The sequence below is a fragment of the Lepisosteus platostomus genome, chromosome 13, assembly GCF_059453375.1.
Source record: "Lepisosteus platostomus isolate fLepPlt1 chromosome 13, fLepPlt1.hap1, whole genome shotgun sequence".
In the NCBI taxonomy this organism is placed as follows: domain Eukaryota; kingdom Metazoa; phylum Chordata; class Actinopteri; order Semionotiformes; family Lepisosteidae; genus Lepisosteus; species Lepisosteus platostomus.
In genome coordinates, this window is record NC_142623.1 from 28,770,043 (window position 1) to 28,793,018 (window position 22,976).

At 39.1% G+C, this 22,976-nt stretch overlaps 2 protein-coding genes across 8 annotated transcripts in view; both read left to right on the forward strand.

The window, feature by feature from the left end:
- Positions 1 to 1,258: 1,258 nt before the first annotated feature.
- On the forward strand, positions 1,259 to 6,368 carry zcchc10 (zinc finger, CCHC domain containing 10). Its single transcript, XM_088604025.1, has 4 exons — positions 1,259 to 1,401; positions 1,798 to 1,959; positions 3,849 to 3,893; positions 5,221 to 6,368. The coding sequence occupies exons 1-4, from the start codon at positions 1,361 to 1,363 to the stop codon at positions 5,450 to 5,452; spliced, it is 480 nt and encodes a 159-aa protein (XP_088460151.1). The 5' UTR covers positions 1,259 to 1,360; the 3' UTR covers positions 5,453 to 6,368.
- A 4,844-nt stretch (positions 6,369 to 11,212) lies between these two features.
- The window catches only part of aff4 (ALF transcription elongation factor 4), a 32,311-nt gene continuing 20,547 nt past the window's right edge, over positions 11,213 to 22,976 (forward strand). For 2 of the 7 annotated variants that reach the window (XM_088604018.1, XM_088604021.1), the window contains exon 1: positions 11,213 to 11,507. Coding sequence is in view for 3 of the 7 variants with exons in the window: in XM_088604020.1 (XP_088460146.1) it covers positions 18,294 to 18,329 (36 nt within the window). In the remaining 4 variants the exon portion in view is untranslated. Of the gene's footprint in view, positions 11,508 to 18,174; positions 18,330 to 18,728; positions 18,962 to 22,976 lie in introns of those variants that run through there. The other 5 variants (XM_088604016.1, XM_088604022.1, XM_088604020.1 and 2 more) reach the window with 4 other exon arrangements.

Consider the following 22,976-nt stretch of genomic DNA (forward strand, 5'->3'; position numbering starts at 1 on the left):
AAGCAGCTATAGGAATAGTCAATGAATTCTGACTTGCAATGTCGACCTGAACAGGATTCATTTATACAGCTGCAGCCAGGCCATTTATTGGCTCAGTTTGACTTAAGCAGTTAGCAGAAGGATACATCATCGTCCTACAACCACCTGGAATCCGAAGATTAAACCCCTATTCTGTTGATCGTGTATTATTTCACTATAGATGACCAGTGATTGTGTAAATTGTGTAAGGTGATGGCTAAACAAATTGCACTACAGTCATTATCGTTGATATAACAGAACTGTAGGTCAACATAACCACTGTTTAGTTAAACACTTTACAAATTTGGGATGAGCAATACTAGCTATCCTTGGTTTAAACTAGTTCAAAAGGCTGGCTTTACACAACATGTTACAAGTGGTCAGCAGCTATATCACCCTGCAGCTCACAACTAGCAACATGTGAAGCTAAGTAGGTGTGAGCCTGGTCAGTACCTGGATGGGAGACCTCCTGGACAGTTAAGGTTGCTGCAGGAAGAGATGTTAAGGGGACCACTAGAGAGTGCTTATGCTGCAGTTTGTATGGATTGTAATGTCCATACAAGAAAAGTTACAGTAAAAAAGGTGCTGTCCTTCTGATGAGATGTAAAACTGAGGTCTTGACTCTCCATGGTTATTAAAATATCCCAGGACATTTCTTGAAAAGAGTAGGGGCCTTGTTGTCCTGGTCAAATTTCTGCCTGGATTTTATCAATCATGGCCTCCTAATAATCCCCATTTATGAATTATGTTTACTAATTCTAATAGAAAAGCTTTACTATTCCGTTCTTCTCCCCACTGATAGCTGATGTGTGACGTCGCATCATCCAGGGGAGTCCTCATTATCTTTAAAGTACTTTGAGTGAAGTGTCCAGAAAAGTGCTATAAAAGTGTGAGGATTCTAAAAAGCCACCTACAGTAGTAACCTGTTTTCTCAGTGATGACCAGGCTCAGCAATAGAGATATCAGTAGATTTAGAAGATTAAATTCAAGGATGAGCTAGTCCTTAGATCTGAACAAGGACTATTGTATAATACAGTGAAACTGTAATTTTCAGTTTCAGACACGAACCATAGTTGATAGTTTGGACTTCTTGAGATACAACAGTCAATAAATGTGATATTTTTGACAAATATGATTCAATAGTAATCTACATCTTGCCTATCATTGAGCATTTATTTTACTTCTGAAACACGTCGAGTGAAAGTGTACATCAAAAACGGGTACTATTGAAAACTAACTAGTTTTCAGTACTGCATAAAAAGTACTGTATAGTCCTCCCAATTCCTCCAAGCTGGGAGGACTAATCATTTCCCATGTTCCACTTCCGCACCGGAGATTCAAGATGGCGACGCCCATGCACAGGTTAATTGCACGCAGGCAGGCGTAAGTTAAATATTTATTTATTGATATTTTGTTAGAATTCTTTCTGTGTGTGGATTTAAAGTGTTAACTCAATTATTTTATGATATGGGTTACAGGACGCAATTGTGAAATATATAAAGACAAGAAATACCATGTTATTTGATTAAAAAAATTAACCGGCAGCAGTGTTTGAGTAGTATTGTGAATCACTCAGATTGAGTGCTGTTTGCGTATCAGTTTGCATAATGTCCTTTTTTTTTGGATTGGGAAACTCGGGAAGTAATACTGGAATTACAGTGTCTTATTTTGAGTTTGAACGTGGTAATGTATCGTCATATACAATGATACGGTGGAGATTTGGCGCGTGAGATGCTGTGTGCAGTAGATGTCTTCATCGTGCTTTTGTTTCACTCACAGAGAAGCTAACAAACAACATGTTCGATGTCAGAAGTGTTTGGAATTTGGTCACTGGACATATGAATGCACAGGGAAGCGAAAATACCTCCACAGGCCGTCGAGGACCACGGAAATGAAGAAAAAGCTGAAAGAGAATGAGAAAACACTGGCCATCATACCAAGGTAAATTCCAAATAGATTTATAGACACTGTAAACAACAGAGAACGCTTTTATTAAGCTATGTTATTTTTAAAAGTGAGTTACACGTTAGAATTTGGACCTCCCACTTAAACAAAATCTTATTTTTTGTGACCAAAAACCGTGAATACTATGCAGGTTCTTTTGTGTATTGTTTTCCTTACATTCTGGGTTCTGAGTGCATATTTTCAGTTCCCATTCCTGTGCTTAAAACTATGGTCTAATAATAATAATAACAACATAAGAAAAATATACATTTATATTGTTGTGTAGTATTTTATATACAACTATTTGCATTATACATTTAAAATGCGCACAACATAGAGGATCAGGCTCACAAAAATATATAAAAAGTATAGAATAATTTTTAGTAAAAGTATCCTCACTCAATTACAGCAGAATGATGTTTGTATTTCCTGTAGATTTGATGTATAATTCCATTGTTACATAATTTACAATAGTATAGTTTTTCATTTCTTTAAGACTTTGTTGCAAATTGTAAGCAGTGTTTTGACAACAAGGAAGATGCACTTGTTATAGCTTAATACACCAAATACTTGCCCAAGGATATTCTCTTTTTTAAATTTATCTTCATAGCATGAGTTGGTTGTGTCTCATTGTGGTGTTCATCTAATCTTGTAGGGATATTTACATGGTTGTTTTGAAGTTTGCCCTGTGGTCCACAGTACAGTTTAAGAGCATGGGAGAGATTTTCAAATTCCTAGTGTCTGAATCTTAATCTGTTTTTGCCTTAGTTTATTCACTGGTCACTCTGATGTGTATTGTGGATCTGTATATATTTAAGTTTAGCTACTTTTTTAAACACTGTAATTAGTGCTTTTCACCTCTGTCAAATCCCAGAGCATTCACCCCTGTTTTGATCACATTTAATGTGGTATTATTTTAAAAAATAACTAGTAGTGCCATCTAAAGGCTTCTGGTGTGTTTTAAAATAATTATATATATACATGTTTGAAAAAGTTTCCATTGAATTCTTTATTTAATAATAATCAATTGCATGTATATAGCTTTTTAAATCCCAGAGTTACTTATATATATGAAGGGACCCACTTCATCCACCAATGAAATATAGCACCCACTTGTGTGAGGCATGGCCACCATTATGCACCAGCAGCCTCATTATACAGCTCATTAGGTGGAGATGTGAAAAGTTATTTCACCATTTAAATTGAACAGAAGGTTTAAGTAGGCCAGGTTATGACCTTGAAAATTCTTGAGTGGTATTTTGCTAGGGCAACACAAATGGTGCCGTGGGGTTTGTTTAGGTCGGTAGTTATTAATGTTTGATAAATTCCTACCTGTGCTTGTTTATCATTTTTAACTTGATCATATAGGCAAGTTGAGTGGAAACGGCATATAGTTCCGTTAAGGAACAAGTAATTTATTCTATGCTGAAAAGAGAAGAGAGAAAGCTCAACATTTCGGCTGTGGAGCCTTCCTCAGGTGTAAAGAAGGCTCACACCTGAAGAAGGCTCCACAGCTGAAACGTTGAGGTTTCTCTCTTCTCTTTTCAGCATAGAATAAACCTATTACTTGTTCCTTTGCAGACTACGCATGCTGATGCAGCTACCCACCTCAAACACTTATAGTTCTTTTAGTTTAGATTGGAAAAAATATTGCTGATACAGGGTATTATAAAAAAAAATTGAAACCAGCACATCAATTAAAAGTATGACTCACCACTAGTGTTGAAGAGCTCTTTTTCAATGAAAACCGGAAGACATGGGTACCAAGGACTAAAAACCAGTGATTTAGATGCTTCTGAGCTTGACAAATATAAGCTGTATTTTATAGGTGCAAACAAAGAAACTTTAAGGAGTCATTTAGCTGTTCTATAATTTATTTTTTCTAGATCAGGCACAGAGGGCTCTTGTGAAAAGAAGGTAAAGAAGAAAAGGTATTTGGAATTTTTATTAACTTTCATGCACTCTCAAATGTAGTTTTGGAGTTCTTTTTTGGACAAGGTGTGTATGAGTTAGAAGGGATTCTCCAATAGCAATCATTTAAAAAAAATCCAGGTGTGTGTTTTTCACATTTCAGCTTACAGCTGTGAGCTCCATGACGTCAAACAGGAAAGAATGAGGAAATGTAGGAAGATTCCTCTGACCTGCCGACCTTAGAGCGACTCATCTTTCAACACACAACAGACAACACAGCCCCATTCTCTTAGGTTCAGTGTCATTTGGAGGCGAGGCACATTCTTTGCCATAAGCACCGCAAACTTGCAATCCTCCCGAGAGGTCTTAGGGTTTGCTGAGAGTTATTTGTAAGTTGGAAAAGTTCCATATTTGGTTCAGCCATCCATTTTCTGACCACTTTATCCAATTTAGGGTCATGGGGGAGCTAGATCCAGACTGCAGCTATTCCAGCAAGCAGTGGGCACAAGGCAGGATACACCCTGGGTGTCCAGTCACAAACATGCACACACTCACACCAGTGCCAGTTTTTCCAGAAGCCAACTAAGTAAATCTTTGGACTGTGGGGAGAACCTGGAGCACCCAGAGCAAACCCAGGCAATTGTGGAAAGAACATCCAAGGTCCACACAGATAACACCTTAGGTCTGGAATTGAACTCAGGGCTCCAGCACTTTAAGGCAGAAATGCTAACCACTGCATCACCATGCCACCCTCAATTTAATCATTTATTTAGTAATAATCAGTTACATTTACAGTTTTTTATCATATAGTCCCTTATATTGGTCCCTCATGGGATCAATAAAGTATCTATCAGGGTTTGACTAAATCTGCAAGTGAAATGCAGCACTCACTTGGGTAAAGCATGGCCACCATTATATACCAGCAGTCTCCCTACACAGCTCACCTTGAATGTGCTTGAATCAGAACTTTACAGTTTGATCCACTCAGGAGGCCTCTGCCATTATTTATATGTTGTTTGCGCTGAAGTCTCTTGCATGAACGCATTTGCTAAATGTCATTTTCATACCAGCTTTAAATGTATTAATGTCTCATACCCAGGACACAATTAAGACATTTAAACCTGTACAGTATATCTACGCAAATAAAATAATCCATGAGGCTGTGGGCATCTGCTAAGCAAATACTCAATCTGAAGAAATGATAATAAGCACTTATACAGCAGGCACTCTTGAAAAAAGAACCTGGGAATACAAAATAAGTTTTATGCCGTTTGTGTGTGTGCTAACGTCTTGCTTCCTCTTACACAATTTCGATGTGAAAGTGCAGTCTTGTTTCTTTTGCGACAGGTCAAAAGAATCGAGTAGCTCGAGCAGCAGCGATTCAAGCAGTTCATCCAGTGAATCCTCATCCGATAGCGACTCGTCCTCCAGCTCGTCCTCGGACAGCGACAGCAGCAGCGACAGTGAGGACAGCTCCAATTCGTCCACGTCCAGCAGTTCTGATTCCGATTCCGATTCCTCCAGCAGCACCAGCAGCTCTGATCAGGAGCCTCCTAAGAAGAGGAAGAAGAAGAAATAAGACCTGAAGCGGCACAGTTCCATAATAAGGATTCCAGGTTTTCTGCTTCTGTAACTCGGCAGTTGTGCTGAGCAGGCATTTCCTTGTATATACAGTGCAGTATAGTGCAGTTCATGTCATGTGCCTCTTGGTGTCACTCAGTCTGAAATGCATCTTGGGAGAGCCATATGGTTATCTTCAGAACTTCTGAAGGTTGTTTGGTTTGCTGGGACTACATGATCTTTCTGGTTCTCTTCTCAAGGACTATTTGCTTTTCCAAGTGGAAGATGGGTTGCAGATTTAAAGGGTTTTCCCGCCAGCTGGATGAATTACAGTTAAGTCTTAATATTGTGTATTTTTTCATGTTTCAGCTGCTACAACAAAAAACCCTTTTTAATCTTTTTAAATTACATATTAAAATTAAGGATTGGTAAATTTGGAAAATATCCATAAAAGCTTGTAGTTTATACAAGGAGTGGAATTATGATATACCATGCAATATTATTTCAACAGTATCAACATGCAAAGTGTTGTAATGAACATTGGTAAAAGGTTAACAAGCAGTTTTTGTTTTATTTTACTTTGTTCCTTATTACACACGTGAAAGGACAGTCACAGGTAATATATTTTTATTGTAGTTTTTCATTTTTATTATCCATTGGATCAGTGCAACTTGCATAGCAGTCATAAAAAAATAGAGGTTCTGTAGATTATAATGTGAAAACCAATGGGTGCTAGAGGCCATTGAAACACATTCAGTGGAGGTGTAGTGCATCTAAGACCTTTGCTAGTATTCATGCTGCACGAGGAGCCTTAAATTTGCTGGGTTCGTTCAAGCAGGGTCCATTACCCTGCTATTTTGTATAAAGTGTAGGTTCTATAAAATGAAAGATTATCATTTTTTATTGTAAAATAAAATGTGCTAAGTTTGCCGCTGCTCAGTGTTATGGAGTCTTTATCACTTTGCTAAGTGTGTCATGAAAGTATGCTATAAATGTAACATCTAAAACTGTGATAGGCTTTATTTTCATACTAACGTCCCACTTTTACTATTCTCCAGTTAAGGATACCATTTTTTTTCTTTGGTTGTTAGCTAGCAGCTATATAGCAAAGCTGCAGGTCAACATAACCAATGTAAAGTTACACATTATACAGATTTGGGTTGAGCAGCACGATCTATTCTTGGTTTAAACTAGTTCAAAAAGCTTGCTTTACAAAGCATGTGGTACATGTGGTCAGCAGCTATATATATAAGCCACAACTGGCAACCTACTGAAGTTAAGCAGGTGTGAGTCTGCCCAGTACCAGGATGGAGACCTCCTGGAGAAGCCATGGTTGCTGCTGGAAGAGGTGTTAATGGGACCAGCAGGGAGCGCTCACCCTGTGGTCTGTGATGGTCATAATCATGCTCTAGCAGGCAGATAATACAACTATTTGGTGTTTGGATTTGTATATTCTAATTAAACAGAACATTGAGAAACAATGAACACATTCAGTTACAAAGCCTGTAATGGTGTAATGCTGTTAGCTTTGAAAGCCAGTTATTTTTTAACTGTAAATATATGATTCTTGAAAATAGTTTTATTTTTTAATCTTTATAGTAATTTAAAATTGGTTAAAATAAAAATAGAACTATGCTGAGATACTGCATTGGTACCAATGTAGTTTTTGGGTGCATAATATTGTTTAAAGAATGATTAGTAAAAATACGGTTGCAGAGGATATTAGGAGTGTTGCGGACACGTAATCACCCTAACATACCATTTGAAAGCATAACCCATCATCAGTTGACAGTACAGGAAGGTGGCTTTAGTGGAGAAATGACACAACTGAGTCCTTTTATAACTGTTCTGTACAGAAGCCCTTTGATTTGAAGCTGAACATGAAACCTGAATAAGACGAGAGTTTAATGTAGATGCATATGTAACTTGTTTATGATAACTACCTACTATTTTTTTTAACTAAAAGGTTAGTGAAATTTCCATTTAGATTTCAATTTCAATTTAATACTGAGTGTTCTAATGGAATACACATTGATCACAAACTTTTTCTAGATCTCTTCGTCGTTCCTTCTCTTCCTCCCTAGGCTACCTGCCCTCCTCCCTTACTCAGCCAGCATTTCGTTTCGTCACGGCGATCTGTTCCAAGACCAGGCTTTCTAACCACATTCTATTCCTTTACTGTATGAATACAATATTTCTTAGATGTCATTTATTAAACTGTGACGCTATAATTAAAACCGCTGGAAACCCTTAAAATTCAGTTCTGTACTTAACAGAATGTACACGTTTTATTTTGAATGCTTGGACTTTGTGGCACATTTACTTCTTGTTATTAATAGATTACAAAGCTTGGCTGGAGTTTATACGATTTAAAACATTGATCGAAAACGGATTCTTCTTGGTCACATTTCTTTTTATCAAGTACTCCGTTACTTGCAGCAAGTTTTATTTTTTTATTTGCTTTGTTGTCAAATGAGATAAATCCGAAGATCACATACAGGGACATGGAGCTCACAGAATAGAGGAAAAGAGTGAAAAGTTGGAGGGACTCTAAGAGAAAGCAGCGTTCATGCCAGCATTAGGTTTTTGCTCTAGCGAAATGTAACACCTAATTCTTTCCATAAGAACAGTTCGTGCAAATAAATGCAAGCAAGTGCGATCTGAGGATATCATGGTCAATCCGCTCAGCCGCTTCGGTTTTTAATGCTCCTAATTTGAGCGATTGTGAGCTCATCATCCGAGAGACTCTGGTTTTGAAAACGTACTAAGAACATGCACGATAAGCAGAAAAAATGCAAATGATATGATAAATTACATTTTCCCCCACATTAAGACTTTTCATGTTGTGGTTTCTCAAAAGCATTGTGAAAAACAAACTACACCCACTTAAGTGCAGGCCATTGTGATTTAGTTTTTACATAACTCTTATGCAAACTTAAAGTACGGATTCAATCCTGTTGCTGCCACAGGTAAAACTGCTGCGTAGTACATGGGTTTTTACATGGGTTGTAACAAAAAAAAATATTGCCCAGCTGGAGAACATTGTCCGTGTAAAGTCCTCTAAAGGATTGAAGATAACATTTTTCAAAAGTAATTACTGTGGAAATGCATGTGCATTTTTAGAAAAATAAAGTGTGTGGATTTTGGACACTGATTAAATGTTTTTGGTGACATTTTGATGAATTGATCTTACACTTGAGCGCCTCTGGCTGCTGTATAAGCACTAATTCATCTCATTAGTGAGAGAGCTGATTGGGCACAGGCAATGAGGTGATTTAACCTGTTGGTTGTCAAGCCTGATTCAAATCAAGAAAAACACAAAAAGGAATCAATACACTCCGGTTATCAAGAGACAGCCCCCTTGTGCCATTGGTATATTTGAGGCTAGGTTTGGTCGCCACAAAATCACTTGTTGAGTTAGGTGTTCAGCAGCTTCTTAAGTGGCCAAGACGTTACAGCCAAACACAGTCAATGACTGGCCATAATCTGGGAGCTGAGACATCTCGAAGCAGGCAGGACACTCCAGAAGCTACAGAACCCTTCATTCCAGCCCTGCACCAATGCTCTCCGAGGAGGTGGAGTTAAAGGCTTGTGAAGTCGTCCTCTAGCTGTGCCTACAGGCCACTCCCCCCACTCTGTCTCTGTGTTTTTCTGCTACATTTAGGCACCACTGATCCAAGTGGTGCCTTTGCCAGATGAGCCACTGAAGGGTCATTCGGCTATTTGGGGATGCTGACTGAAGTAGCTGGCTGCCCAGACACCCTGCAGCTGATCTTCTGTCTCCTTGACGTGCTCCTTCCCTATCTGTGTGTACATTGGTGTAAAAGACCTCCCCCTTAAGACGGTAGCGCAATAGAAAAATCTGCACATACTGTGTGTTATCCCTACTTTGTCCTGCTAGTAACAGTGGAAAAACTCACACCCGGTCAGATGTGTTTGGCCAGTCCTCCAAATACCGTCTTCTTATTTTGCCAGTGGCTGAGGCAGCTGCGCTCGAACCTTTTACTCAGAACTTAGATACTTGTTAACATCTTCAGCCTGAATGGGTTCTTTGTTTTTGGCTATATAAAATCTCACCCTGAGATCTGCGGGACTCACTCTTCAGCGCACCGTGAGGGTCTGAACCAGACACGCAGACACCAGAACCAGACAAGCTTAACAGTTGTTGTCTGTGCAGGGGTGCAGCCGATTCCCCAGTTCCCTGGTACAAACGCACTGTGATTGTCTCATCGCCGCCCCCTGGTGGCTCCACGCCTTTTTCAGCTCCTAAACCTGGCTGTCCTGCTACAGTCCACTACCTCTCCTTCGTTCCCCACTGCTGCTCAGACCATCCTCCTCCTGCCGGCACCTCCTTCCCAAATCTTCCAGGGGCTTCTTCTCCACCAGGAAGGCCTTCCGCCCTCTTCCTGCTGAAGCAGGTGCCTGGATGCTGTTCAGGCCTGGGCACTGCCCCTCTCTTCGTGCCTGACCACTCAGGCTGACTGGTCTCCCCACACTCCCACTGCCACATTTCACTGAAATGCGATTTTGCTATTCTGTGTCTGTCTGACAATTTCTGTGTGAGTGTCAAGAATGAAGGATGCCCAAGATCTCCGATGTAAACACCAGCAGCATGGTGTGTGCACTCTATTTCCCTGAAGGAGGCAGCTCAGAAAAGAAACTGCAGGATCCTACACTCCACCCCACACTCTGCAATTAACCAGACTGCCCAATCTCTTGTAAGCTTCAATGTCTAATTCTCTCTGGGAGCTGTGCATGGAGAATTTCACACTAGAATTGGCTTTATCACTCTGCTCTCCTCCCCACTGATAGCTGATGTGTGGTGAGTGTTCTGGTGCACTATGGCTGCTGTCGCATCATCCAGGTGGGTGCTGTACACTGGTGGTGCTGAAGTGAAAAGCGCAACGTAAGTGTAAGGAATTATTATTATAGTCAATAGTAGCAATCAAAATATCTTGCATTGTTTCGGTTTTCACCCCAAAGCATCCCCAGATACTTTTACAAATAGTAAGGCAACCACATCATCCACCACTGAAGTGAAGCATCGACACACACTGGGCGACACACTCAAGCCATTCTGTGTCAGAGGTCGATCAGGTGAGGAGAGAAACTGCTTCACTAACTCAGCTGCGAAGAACATTAGGAAGCCCGAATTGGACAAGTCTATCCTGGAAGGAAGTTAGTTGCCATATTGGAAATTGTGCTCTAGAGGGGATTGCACCGACTGCTGGTCGAACAACCTGGTTTCCTCAGTGGTCTCCACTCCAGTAATGACGGGGCCAAGTCTTGCCTAGCTTCTGAGAGCTGGTGAGATCATGCTGGAAGGTGCTAACGCAACATACCAGTAAGTATGACGAGAGCAAGCTTGGCAACTGAGCACTGTCTACCGTAAAAAGCACCCACGCCATATTTTGTGTATAACGCAGCCGAGTCAACGTTTCACCACACCGTGAAGCAGCTAACCTAAAGTCTCCTATCTCTCCCCAGCACAAACACACAAAGGCAAAAAAAAAAACCGGTACCAGACTTGACGATTTCACAGTCAAAACGGCAAACTCAACTGTGTATACCTCAAGTCCCGCCCTACAGTCCGAGGCGCCTTCCGGGCTAACGTCTTTGACATTATAATCGATGGACAGCAAGAGCTGCAGGGCAGCAGATGGGCTTCCACGCCGCTGCAAGGCAGATTTGTGCAGTCGCAGTCTTGCGCGGAGCGGTCACGTGACCCCGGGCCGCTTCTGCCTGGCTGGTTCCCAGCGGCTGCAGTGAGCGGCGCGGTCACGTGACGCTGCCCAGACACGGCAGCTCGCCGATCTGACTGCTCCTTCATCGCACTGAAGGGCTGTTGGCTCCGTAATTTATTGTAAAAATGGTTTGAGGAAAAGAAGGCGAGTCGTCTGTCGCTGGTAACGTAGACTTTGCCGCTCCTGGGGGGGTAGGGTATTTTATTCTTTTATTATTATTTATTTCTTTATGTAGTGGGAGCGCTTTGGTTGTATTTTTTGAAACTGGAAAGTGGAAAAGACAAAAGGCTTTCCATTACCAATGGTTTGGGCCTAAGGAAGATAGCAGAGGTAAGCGGATTAACTTTTTTTAAAATTAAATGTCACAGTTGCACCTTTATTTAATGTTATTTTGCGAAGAAGTCAATAAAATAAAAGATGGAATGATTCAGAGGTCATACGAATGCAGCGAGCAAGTTGATGTTTGGATTGTAATTGCTACTGAGCCTAAATTAATCTTTTTTGTACGTATGTAACCCCTAGTGGTATTCAGGCCATACAAATTGAGAATCAACCACTTACAATAAAGGCAGAAAAGTACATTATACAAAAGATTACTACTAATACTGAGTTATACATTGAACTTTTTGACTTGAACAATTTCCTAATAAAAATGTAAATTAACCACTTCGGGCTTCGTACGATGTGTTGTCTTAAGTGTTGTTTTTTTATTATTAAAGCAAAGCTTGTAATACGAGGAGGTGTGCACTATTATTCGAATTTCTGATGGATTGCTAAAGCTGTAGATCTACATGTACGCCGTTGATGGACTGTCCAGTTTTTTTTTCAGAATAAAATCTTAATTTTTGTTGAAGACTTCAGAATTAAAGGGTTATTTAGTACACTTTTATTTAACCGTATATGACGTGTTGCTAGTCCTTCATATGCTTTGGAACAATCAATATTTTTCTGTATGTAAGCAATAAATTGCGATTGTCAAATGACGTCAGTGCTTTGTTCTCGTCACTGCCAAGGCAGTGACTGAAGCAACACAAGTGTAGTCTTACGCTGGCTTGTGTCTGCTTGTTTTCAGCTGATGAACGTGCTTTTTGCACGACTTACCTATTGTTTTTGTTTATTAATATGCAATATCAATCAGTTACGGAATGCATAGTGTATGATTTTGGAGCTGAAATCAAACCCTGTTTGTACTGATACCTTGATTTTTGTTCGCACGTCGAACCTTTGAATAGGATTTGAACTGAACCTTTGCTTCATCATGGTGTTTTGAAGTAGACGGTTTTTATTTCAGATATTGCCTTCCAATCATGGACGCTCGAAACTTTCTAGTTTTCCTCCTGTCCGACTTTGCATATGATTGATATAATGAAGATCATCCGATTCTTAGACACTTGTCGTGTTTTATCCTGAAATTCAGACTGTAGTGGCACCAGTGGGCCAGTGAGCCGGATGAAGGAACAAAAAAGTCGTGCACGACTCATTCGGTATGGTGTAGTTCAGCTCTTTTTTTGGTAACGGTACAGGGTGTTCTGTTATGCGCAGGTCGTTCTTCCCCAATGCATTTAGAACAGACTGTTCCGAAGTTACAGGTAAAAGCTGTCGGTGGAGCTGCAGACAATACAGGCAGATTAAGGTAACCTTTATTTAGGGGATGTGGGACAGGAACACACGGTTCACTGCCAAACAAAGGATCTGCACCTGAAGCTGTGTGTTCTTTGTCATTTAATTCTGTGAGGTCAGCAGTAACGTTGTTTAGTCCGTTTCTTGACTTTTCCGGTCTTGACACTGGACCTGAAGGCCAGAAGCATGGCTAGTATCTTAGTAGTGCCGCCTGTGGTTTCGTAGGGAAGATCTGATGTCTGGTTTGAAAAGTTGAAGTTGTGTGTGTGTGTGTGGGGAGGTGGGGAGGTGGGGGGGGGGGGGGGGGGGGGTGATATCATGTTCTATCAATTCTGTCCCCAAGGATATTGGAGTCGGTCCCCTTCCTCGAATGCTTTCAAATCCAAGCTTGGAACCTCCTTCTTTTAGAAAGGCTTTTATTTAATTAGTGTCTGTCTGCCCCTTGCCTCCTCTGCTGCATTCTGAAACCCTTGTTTTTTAATTGTGCTAATTTTATCATCTCCTTGTTGACGGTTTTCTTCTTACTGTGAGAAGCTACTTTCAAAGGCAGCTTATAAAATAAAGGTTATTATTATGTCCTGCGATTCGTAAAAGCTACCTTTTCTTGTTTGGCGTTAGTCCCCATGCAATGAAAGAGAAATAAAAGCGTGCAATAACACTACGTTTCTTCTTTGGAAGTTGCACAATGTTCAGTAGATATTTTGCAGTTAAGGACTTTTTCCCAGGCCTCTTATAGCAAAGGCCATACTTTCACCTGGCCGGTGGCGAGCAGATGATACTAATAGGTGAGAGCAGCGTTTTTGAAACTTGACCAGACTATAGTCACTGCTGTTGACAGTGCCTGTTTACTTTTAATCCTAATGCCTTGTTTGCAAATGTAATTTCAACACAACATACAAATAGAAATACACTTCTTTGACTTTGCAAATGGATGACATTCTGTGCAGCTAGCTGACTTGTTTCACACGAGGAAGCCATTTTAAATGCCACAGACGGTGGGGGAGGGGTGGTTATAAGAATTAGTCTTGCTGCATAATTATTTGAAAACGCTGGTGCTTGGCTTGCTGTATGGTAGATATCATCAGTGTTTTAAAGGCTCTACGTTTTACAGGAAACGTGGTTTTAGTTTACTAACAGTGCTGTAGGACTTTCACCTATGGCAGAAGAGAAGATTAATATAAAGCTAATCAGTGTTTTGGTGTATTCGGGGTGTATTGTGAGATTTTGTAGTGAAAGGAAAACACTAACACTTTGCTCCAAGGACAGTAGTTTAATCCAAGAGTTCAAAAAGATTCCAAATTCAGAAAGAAGACTTAAAGTGGCGTTTTGCATGTACTTGTCTGGCTGTGTTTGCCTACCTCTTACTTCCTGTCTGTGACTTTGCTTAACTGTTGCCTTTCTCCGTACACTTAAACAGAAATTCACTGCCGCCAGTAAAGGTTTAACACGGAATAAAAATTCCTTGTGAAATCACAGCCTGTACTAAAATAAATATGCAGTTAAAAAGCTAATGAGACCAGTTTCTGATTGGAATTAATGAGAGATGTGTGTGCTGTTAACGTTACTGTAAGTTTACCTTGGGTTTAAAGTCTTGCAGATGGTGTGTCATCTAGAGACCAGAAAAACCAGTTGTACAGTGCTGGTGTTAATTTGGGAAAATAAGGACTGGATTGGCATCATTCCTGAAACATTCAGGTGTGCAATTTGTGCTAGAATGAGAGAATAAAACCAACAGTTGAGGTATTGTCTTTTAAAATATGCATGGCAGATTCTTGATTTAAGTCTTAATTATTCATTGGCAATTAGCCAACGATCACTGTAAACAGTAAAACCGTGTGATCCTAAGTAGCAGGCTCTAGTATCTGGTTGCGTTTCCCACAGCTCTTTTACCTGAAAAACGCTAAGGCTAGTAAAGTACTGAAATGTTCATATTTACAAGTCCCTGTGGGTAGTGATTAGCATAGTCATTGTTAGCGTCAGTTTGCAAAGAGAACACAATCAATTAAACTTGAATTTCATTTGTTTCAAGAAGACCAGACACGATGGGATTAAAGTACAACAGTAACTGCAGGGTGTGGTCTTCCCTTATCGTAATTGGGATTGACAGCGAAGCCGTTCATTTAGGTTAGGAGCCAAGTGCACACAAGATCAAAAGGTCTGTATGGGTTCTTGATATTTTAGTTTAATTTTTGTAGTTGTCATTTTGCACTGTCTGACCGCAAAGTGAATTTCAACTGCATTCCCCACCTGATCTGTATGATTAGTGATCATCTAAAACACCATGAGTCAACAGAGCAACACTGGCATTTTGTTTTAACAAGGAATTTACTTTTGCAGCACTACTGAATACTATAGCGAAGCTGAAATTCTGTTGCTATCGGAAACTTTTAGAAAGCAGTGGCATCCATTGTTTGCTTGATGGTATGATTGCATTTGGAAAGTGATGCTTAAAATGGAGAAGCTTGCAGCATAATCTCCATTTATGTTTTTTTCATTTCAGTTATGATACACTCTTGAAATGAACTTTTTTTCTAAACAGTTATGCATTTTATAGTAACAAACCGACACTTCATTTGAGAATACATTGGGTTTTCTTTGCAAAATTAAAACATAACAGTTTCCTGTTGGCTTTTAGCTTTAGTGAATTAGAAATATCTGATTTTGGAATTTGCAGTAGAAAACAAGTAGTTCAGTCCAACAAAGAATTGGTGTCGTCTAACTCAAAAGAGTACATACCATTGAGAATTTGATATTGCAGACTCTGATAATCCAGAGGCTAATTTAAATAACTTTGTATAGTTTTGAAAATATTGCAGTTAAGATACTGTATAGTTTAAGTCTTGCCTCCTGGGATTGGCGTTGAACATTGGTGAGGGAAACGTTTAGGTTACTATTTGCAGTTCCCAGTGTAAGATAGATTCCAGTGTTCCAAAAATAAACTGTCCACCTGTTTGTAAAATTGCCCTGCAGTGACAGGTTTAAGACTACAAAAAACTTTCAACTTGAATGGCTCGCGGAGAGAATCGCCAGGAAACGGTCCTCTGAATACCTTTTAAGAAAATAACCCAAAGGTTTCTATAGAAATGTATAGGTCATTTATAGGTTATTTCCCTTAGTGGAAACTGTTAACATGAGTGCAGGAACAGCTATTACAGATGTGTTGCATTTACGTTGTTTTAATTTCCAGTGGAAAACGAAATACACCATGTATTAAGTGCACAGCAATCAAAGAAAGTGTTCTACATGTAAAAAATTGTGTACAGCTTAAGAGCTGTTCTAGATCGGTATGGTTATTGAATGCACTGCTCATTGCACACCTAGAAATGCAACTAGAATGCAACTTGTATGCCACTACATTAGAAGACAGAAATAGCTGAAGAGGAATACACGTTATAGGTATTACTTCAACTTCGGGTCTTCCATTTGCATATTCAAGTTTATATGTAGGCAAAAATATAAGGAGTTAAGAGTAAAAGTGCAACCCCAGATACAAGTTGAGTTTTTGATGTTCCCCATTTGGAATACTGCATTTGTATAGATCTAGAAAATCATCTACTTGTCTTGGAACAACTATTCAGAATAGCAGTATTCTGACTAGAACTGGAGTCTTACCTGCATGTAGAGGTAGTGCCTGTCTTCCTAAACATGAAAACTTCTGCCTTTAAATCTCTGTAAATATTCACAAACTTCTACTGAGCAGTAAAATGATTTGCAAAGGACTGGTGTTGGCAGAAATGCTGATTCTGATTTTTGCCGACAGTGGAAAGGAAGTTGAAGACTTGTTTTATGTTCATTATTTTGTGTGTTTGTGTTCTTTATCCAGTTTGTTTTAATATAGTTAATTGAGTAAGAGTTACACTAAAAGATAAATGTCTGTGAGTGTATGTGGAAGCACAGCTCTCAGGTAGCGTTTTTTAGGATTTCTTCCAACGGACAACTTCACCGTTGTTGATTCATGTTAGTTGTTTTAAAGCAAAGTTGCCTTTGAAAACTATTCTGCACTTGATTATCATGTAAACTATGGGTGTTCACCTGTTGACATGACATTTGGATGAAGCAGAAGTACTTAAAACACTCTTTCTGTTGTCCTCATTTGACTCTCCAGTTCCTGGTTTTATTTGCATTTCAAGGGCACAGAAACAACAATGCAAACTGACCATTTGTGCATCGGCATGGACTTTCCAGGGGTGGCATTGGGAAAATTTTTCCATGTTTTTTTTCTTGAAAAAACAATTCTATGTCGTGGTACTTCATGATTTATTGAGTGTGTGGTGCTGTGACTTTACTGCAGGATATGTAATAGCAGGAAGATGGCAAAAACGGTTTCCCAGGTCATGATTTGCATCTTTTGACTCTTCTTTAATAATTCGATTGATTTTAATGAGATCCTGTCAGAAGAATTACATTTCCATCCAAGGTGGCAGTAGATTGTGGAATATGGATGATGAAACACAGGGCTGAATTGGTCATAAACTGTCCCCTGTAAGAAGACACTGGCACATATGCCATTGGATAACTCCATACTGCAGTGTAGCAGAGGTAGAAATAGACATGCTTTGCATAAATAAAAGCCTAAATTGTCATAAAAACATAAGACCAATTACAAAGAAGTAGAGTCCCTTCAGATCATTTTCTGTCATCAATTTCTGTTTTGTGCATGCTAGCTAGTTCATTTTGTACTGTTCTGGAGAAATCCTCTGGTTTGATTTGGTCACGCCCTTGAGTATTTTCAGTATATGAACCAGGTCCCCCATGTTTTCTAGTCCTTTTAATTGTCTGGAGCCTTGACAGATTGTTAATGCTAATTAATGCTATGTTTTTCACTTCTGTCAGTTGTGTTTCCAAATGCAGTCAAGAACAGATGATCAGAAACATACAGAAATTTGGAAAGGAAAAGGGGGTTGAAAAATTGCAAAAACATTTCATGCTGAAGGAGCAAGTGACACAACTAAATGTTTCATTTACAGTTCCTATCTGTGTTATTTGATGTAGTGTGTCATGCAGTATACCTTGCAGCAGTGATTTTGATCATTTTTCATTTGTGAGAGAAGTACACTCCATGCAATATTATTCTGTAGAACTGGGTCCCTCATGGACCTTGTGTCCATTTTCACTTCAACTTCTTCTTTGCGTAAGAAGCAAGTACATAAGATCTACTTTTGTCATCTGTCCCAGTTAAACAAATTCAAACTGTGCAGTAGTTAAGGGATTTGCTGAGAGTACGGTCGTCCGTATTGTGTAAAGGTTGTTTTGGGTCGTTAAAATCATACTGTGTGCCTTTGTTCAGCTGCTTATAGATATGCCCTCCGATCTGGCCGACTTGAAAACAGACGCTGTCTCTTTAAATAAGTTTCTTCTGGTCTGTGTATTGCTCTAGGCTGTGGTGAGGGAGGGCGCTAGCTGGTTGCGAGGAAGGTGCTGATTGGCTAGAATGAAGTAAAAGCAAACACGTCACGTGGAGGATAGGCTCAGTGGGATAAAATAACATCTCCTTATATGGAACAGGATGGACAGTTCCACTTGATGGAAGAGGTAAGTTTCGTCTTTCCTCAAAGAGCCTTTCCGTGCCTAGATACACTGTTTCATTGGAAAGAAAAATAAACCATGACCTTAATATTTATAGTTAACTAAAAATATTTAATATTTGGATACAATCTTTGGGAATGTAGATTCGTATGGTTTTCATTTCATTGTGTGACATTTCCGTTACCCAGTTTCTGGGTTGTAATTTGTTAAATTGTGGCACTGTTGTGTGGACTTTTGAACAGCCACACGGGGCTTGACGTGATCAAAGTACACACTACAGCATGTCTGTTTGTGAGTTTGTTTCGAATCCTGCAGACGCGCTGCGAGCCCCTTCCCCCTTCAGAAAAGTAGCAGGCTCTTCACTTCAGCTATTGTCCCTTGCCAGCCTCCCTCCCCCCACCCCCCTTCTGCTAGTTCGAGTGGAATCTCCCGTGTACGAGCTGAAACCTCCCTAGCCTTTAGATTTAGCTCAAAGCAAATAATGTTTTATCTTTAATAACAAGTCGTAGATACAGGTTGTGAACTGAGCTCTTTTTTTGCGTTTTTGTACACCTGGAAAACTACAGAACAGAACATTCTGGGATTCTTTTTATCCTCTCCAATGATTCACTGTTTTGAGTCATGGCCTCTCAGTCAGGGTAAGCAAAAGAACAAGTTTTTTTTTTTGCAGATGGTTGAAATAATAATATTTACATAGCATTTTGGAAGTTGTTCCGTTTGTACTTCTAGATAGTTTGAACTTTTGATCTGTTTTAAATCCTGAAACTGAATTTTAAAGTTAATCCTTTAAGCCACATTAAAACAAGGTCTGGGATTCTTTATCTGATCAAGTGCTTAAAGTAAAACACCCCTTTTTTCCTGCCAAAATTCATTTGCTGATTTTGTTTTTTCTGTGGTCATGTAACCAATGGCCAGCTGGGCTTTGCAGCCAGCAACTTCCGTTCCATTTTCTTCCATAGAAAACATTGATTTTTTTACACTTGTGTGGTGTCAGCATTAATGAATAAACTGCAATGAAAACGGTTTTGATCCACAAATCGAGCAAAGTCTGAATCAGGCTCTTCAGAATGATAGATGATTTAATGAAAAACTGTATTGTTAGCATCATAGTTTCTTTTGGGCTTCCTTATTTTCATGTTGAGGTATTTTGATGATGAAGTGGATCCTTGAGTTTCAGTCGTTAGTAAGAAATCAACTTTAAAATGAGTGAAAGTCTTCTCTACCTTTATACCAGATTTTGATACTTGAGCTGGTAGCGTTGTTAACTGTAGTTTTACGGATTCAGAGTTACAGTTGTTGTTTCTGGGGTGCTGTCTGGGTGGTGTTTGCATGTCCTCGCTATGTTCGCATGGGTTTTGTCCGGATGCTCAGGTTTCCTCATAGAGTCCCAAAACAAGTAGGTTAATTTGCTTCTGGAAAAAGTGGCCCCGGCGTGTGAGTGAGTGTGCGTTTGTGTCTGCAAGTGTCCTGCAACGGACTGGCGTCCCATCCAGGGTGTATCCAGCCTTGTGTCTGTTGCTCCCCAGGATAGTTTCCAGCTCCCCCCATGACTCTGAATTGGATGAAGTGCTTAGAAAATGGATGGATATACGAGATATCCTTGAAAATGGAAGCTGCCAATTTTTCAGTATCCCCATTAGAATTATGGTCTCGAGTCAGAAATTAAACTGACCTTAATTAGAAGAAAATGATTTTTCCTGTGATTTGTATGTGTACAAAATGAGTTGAATGGAGAACTTGGATTCAAAGAAAATGTTCATAGTTTCTTTTGGACTGCAGTTTATTTTATGAGGAGGGAGCCTGAAAGCAAATACTCTTCATGAGGCGTATGTTTAATGGGTGGGATGTGTGGTTGCTTTAAGGTTTAGAGTGATAAAACCGTGCCTGAGTGTCTGTTACTTCGGTGCTGGCCTGCCAGCATCAATTGAAAACAACTTATTCAGCAGTGAGAACTTTCGAGTATCACTGTGCTGGTAGGGAAGAGAAACTTCAGAAGAAACCTTCGTATTTTGTTGTGTACTGACAGAATTGCTGCTACTATGGGCCTACTACTCTGGCAAAGCCATAGCAACACATACAGTAACATGGAGCCCACAAATTCAACAGTGAGTTGCTCATATGAAGATGTGTGTCCTACAGTATGACTTTTCAGCCCTCCAAAATAAAGTGCTCATCACAAGCTGCACACGTGTTCACTTCTTTGCTACACTTCATTGTGTTTTACAGCACAAAATAACAAAGGGTGTAATTCTCACATTGAGTGTTTTTTTCTGGATAATGCAGAAATATTGGTCAATATTGGGGAAAATGCACTTCCATTTACAATTTACAATTGCTTAGCTTTCACTTTTGTTAAATTAACTATTTCAGATGCAATCAATCAATTGTGTTTTTAAAGCTTCAGTATATGAAACCAACAGTTTACCACAATATTTTTACATGAGATGAATAATTGGGCTAAGGTCAAGTAACAATGTGGGAATAAAGGATAGATGTAATTGGATACATTTTTAAGGAGACTCCCTCTTCAGTCCAACATAAGCCTCCATTTTTTTGTTTGTTGCACTTAGAAAGCCTTAAGACATTTATACAGCCCTGGCTTCTAGCCATCCAGATCCTGATTGTCGTCTTGTTCTACTCCTTTGTAAAATAATGAGTGTGAGCCCTGTGGGTGATGGAGAATGGTAGAGTGCTAATTTGACTATTGATGCACTAATGAAATGAAGAAAGCTTGATATTATCTACTAGACTGAGAAATAGTGTGTTCTCAGGTGGAACCTTTTAATTGTCTGTTTCTTAAAAAATAGTTTGACCTCATGCTTGTTTGATTAATGATTCATTCTGTAACTAATGATTGTGAATTTGTAGTTATACTGTTTCCAGATGTTCAGCTGAAAGTTATGGACCTTACATTACAGTCGATGCAGATACTCTAATTTTGACTCTTAAGAGTCAAATGTAAGCTAAAGTGAACTTCAGTGGTAGTGAAGGAGTTTGTTGTATCTTTTGCAGTTCAGAATTTTTTTTACTAATATTGAAGCTAAACTCTTTTTAGGCTAACAAGAAAGAAAGACATTAAACACTATATGATGTGAATTTGACTCTCATTATGAGTTTGAATATACTGTTGAATAAATCAAGCTAACATAAGAGTGCTTTATAATCTAATTCTGCCCTGACTTAAAATATGCCTTGAAGAACTGAAGCTGAAAGGCTGGCTTTTCATCAAGAATATATTCATTTTAATTAAGGTGATAAAAAATGCTGACTCTTGGTAAAATACAAGCTGCTGGTTTGAGGTTTGTCTGAGGAAAATAATCATAGTGAATCACATTTGCAAAAATTACAGTGCCAGTAGTGGGGACTGCACAGTTCACACATTACACAATCAAAAATATCTGATTGGAGTGTTTATGGTCAATAAAACTTTCCCAAGTTATAGTTTTTGAAACAGTCATCATTCTTGATAATTGTCTTCTAAATGCGAAGCTTGTAATTCCTATCTACTCTGTGATTGAAAACTGAACATTGCAGTTAAATTCAGCTATTGAAACAATTAAATTGAGCTATTGAAACAAAATGCAGCAATCACGCAAATTCAAATTTAGAAGTATTAACTAATGGTTATAAATGTTAAAAATGTTTACTCTTAGTTAATATTCCTTTTTAATTGTAGATGTTTAGGAGACTGGTGATTTGTGAGTAGAACTATCCTTATACCATAGGATTTGAAAATGAATCACTGTAGTACTGTCATCTTGCAGTTCCGTAATTATTCCTTTTTGATTATGGTATGAGGTGGTATTAAGTGCTTTTATCCTTTCATGAAATTATAGATAGAAAAAACACAATGTGTTATAAAAGGTGCCTATGTTACTGTCCTTTTGAATTTTGTTTTCATGGTAGGTGGAGACCCATCCATCGGACTGACTTGCTAGTTACATGGTCAGGGCTCGAACTTCTAACTTTAGGCTCGCTGAATTCAGCCTGCCTTTGGGACAAGTGCCTTACTGGTTGAGCCACTCCTAAGCACCCCCTATAAAAAGTTAAATCTCATACCTCACAGTTTAAGTGCTGGTCGTTGTAAATGCAGATTGAGTATCTCTTTATCTTTGTGGAAATGATCTTCTTTTCAAGCTGCACCTCTTAACTTGAAATTCATTTTCTTTTGGAACCTAGCCTTCTGGCTTGTGTGTTACATTTGGGATTTTTGGAAAGATCCATTGCTTTCTCAGTTAAGTGTGCAGTCGTTCATCAGTGCATGTGAGTTTGGATATGTTTTAGTGGGTGGGAGCTGAATCTTTTATTTTACAATGGTACAGTAACACAAACTGCTCAGCTTTATTTTGTGCTTTCTTTTGGTTGTGCACTGTTTTGGAGTTTTATTTAGGAACAGGTTATCTGTGCAGTGTTTCTGTATCTGACCTAAACCTATTGTCCATGCCAAGCAGAAACCCAGCATCTAGATATTTTTGTAAATTCAAGAATGAGAAAAACAGCAAAATAAGTACTTTTCACATTCTTTTTAAAGCCATTTTTCACTTTCAAATGATTTGCTCCTGCTGACATAAAAAAGAATGTTATCTCAACAGGATTTATTACAGTAGTTCATCATTAAGGGATGTTCATTCCTTTCATACCAGTGGTATTTCA

What these genes read in the sequence shown, in the direction of transcription:
- zcchc10 (XM_088604025.1), top strand. Translation starts at nt 1,361, where the DNA reads ATGGCGACGCCCATGCACAGGTTAATTGCACGCAGGCAGGC. An exon ending in ACACTGGCCATCATACCAAG is followed by an intron (nt 1,960 to 3,848) that starts GTAAATTCCAAA and finishes TATTTTTTCTAG; the next exon opens with ATCAGGCACAGAGGGCTCTT. An exon ending in AAGAAGGTAAAGAAGAAAAG is followed by an intron (nt 3,894 to 5,220) that starts GTATTTGGAATT and finishes CTTTTGCGACAG; the next exon opens with GTCAAAAGAATCGAGTAGCT.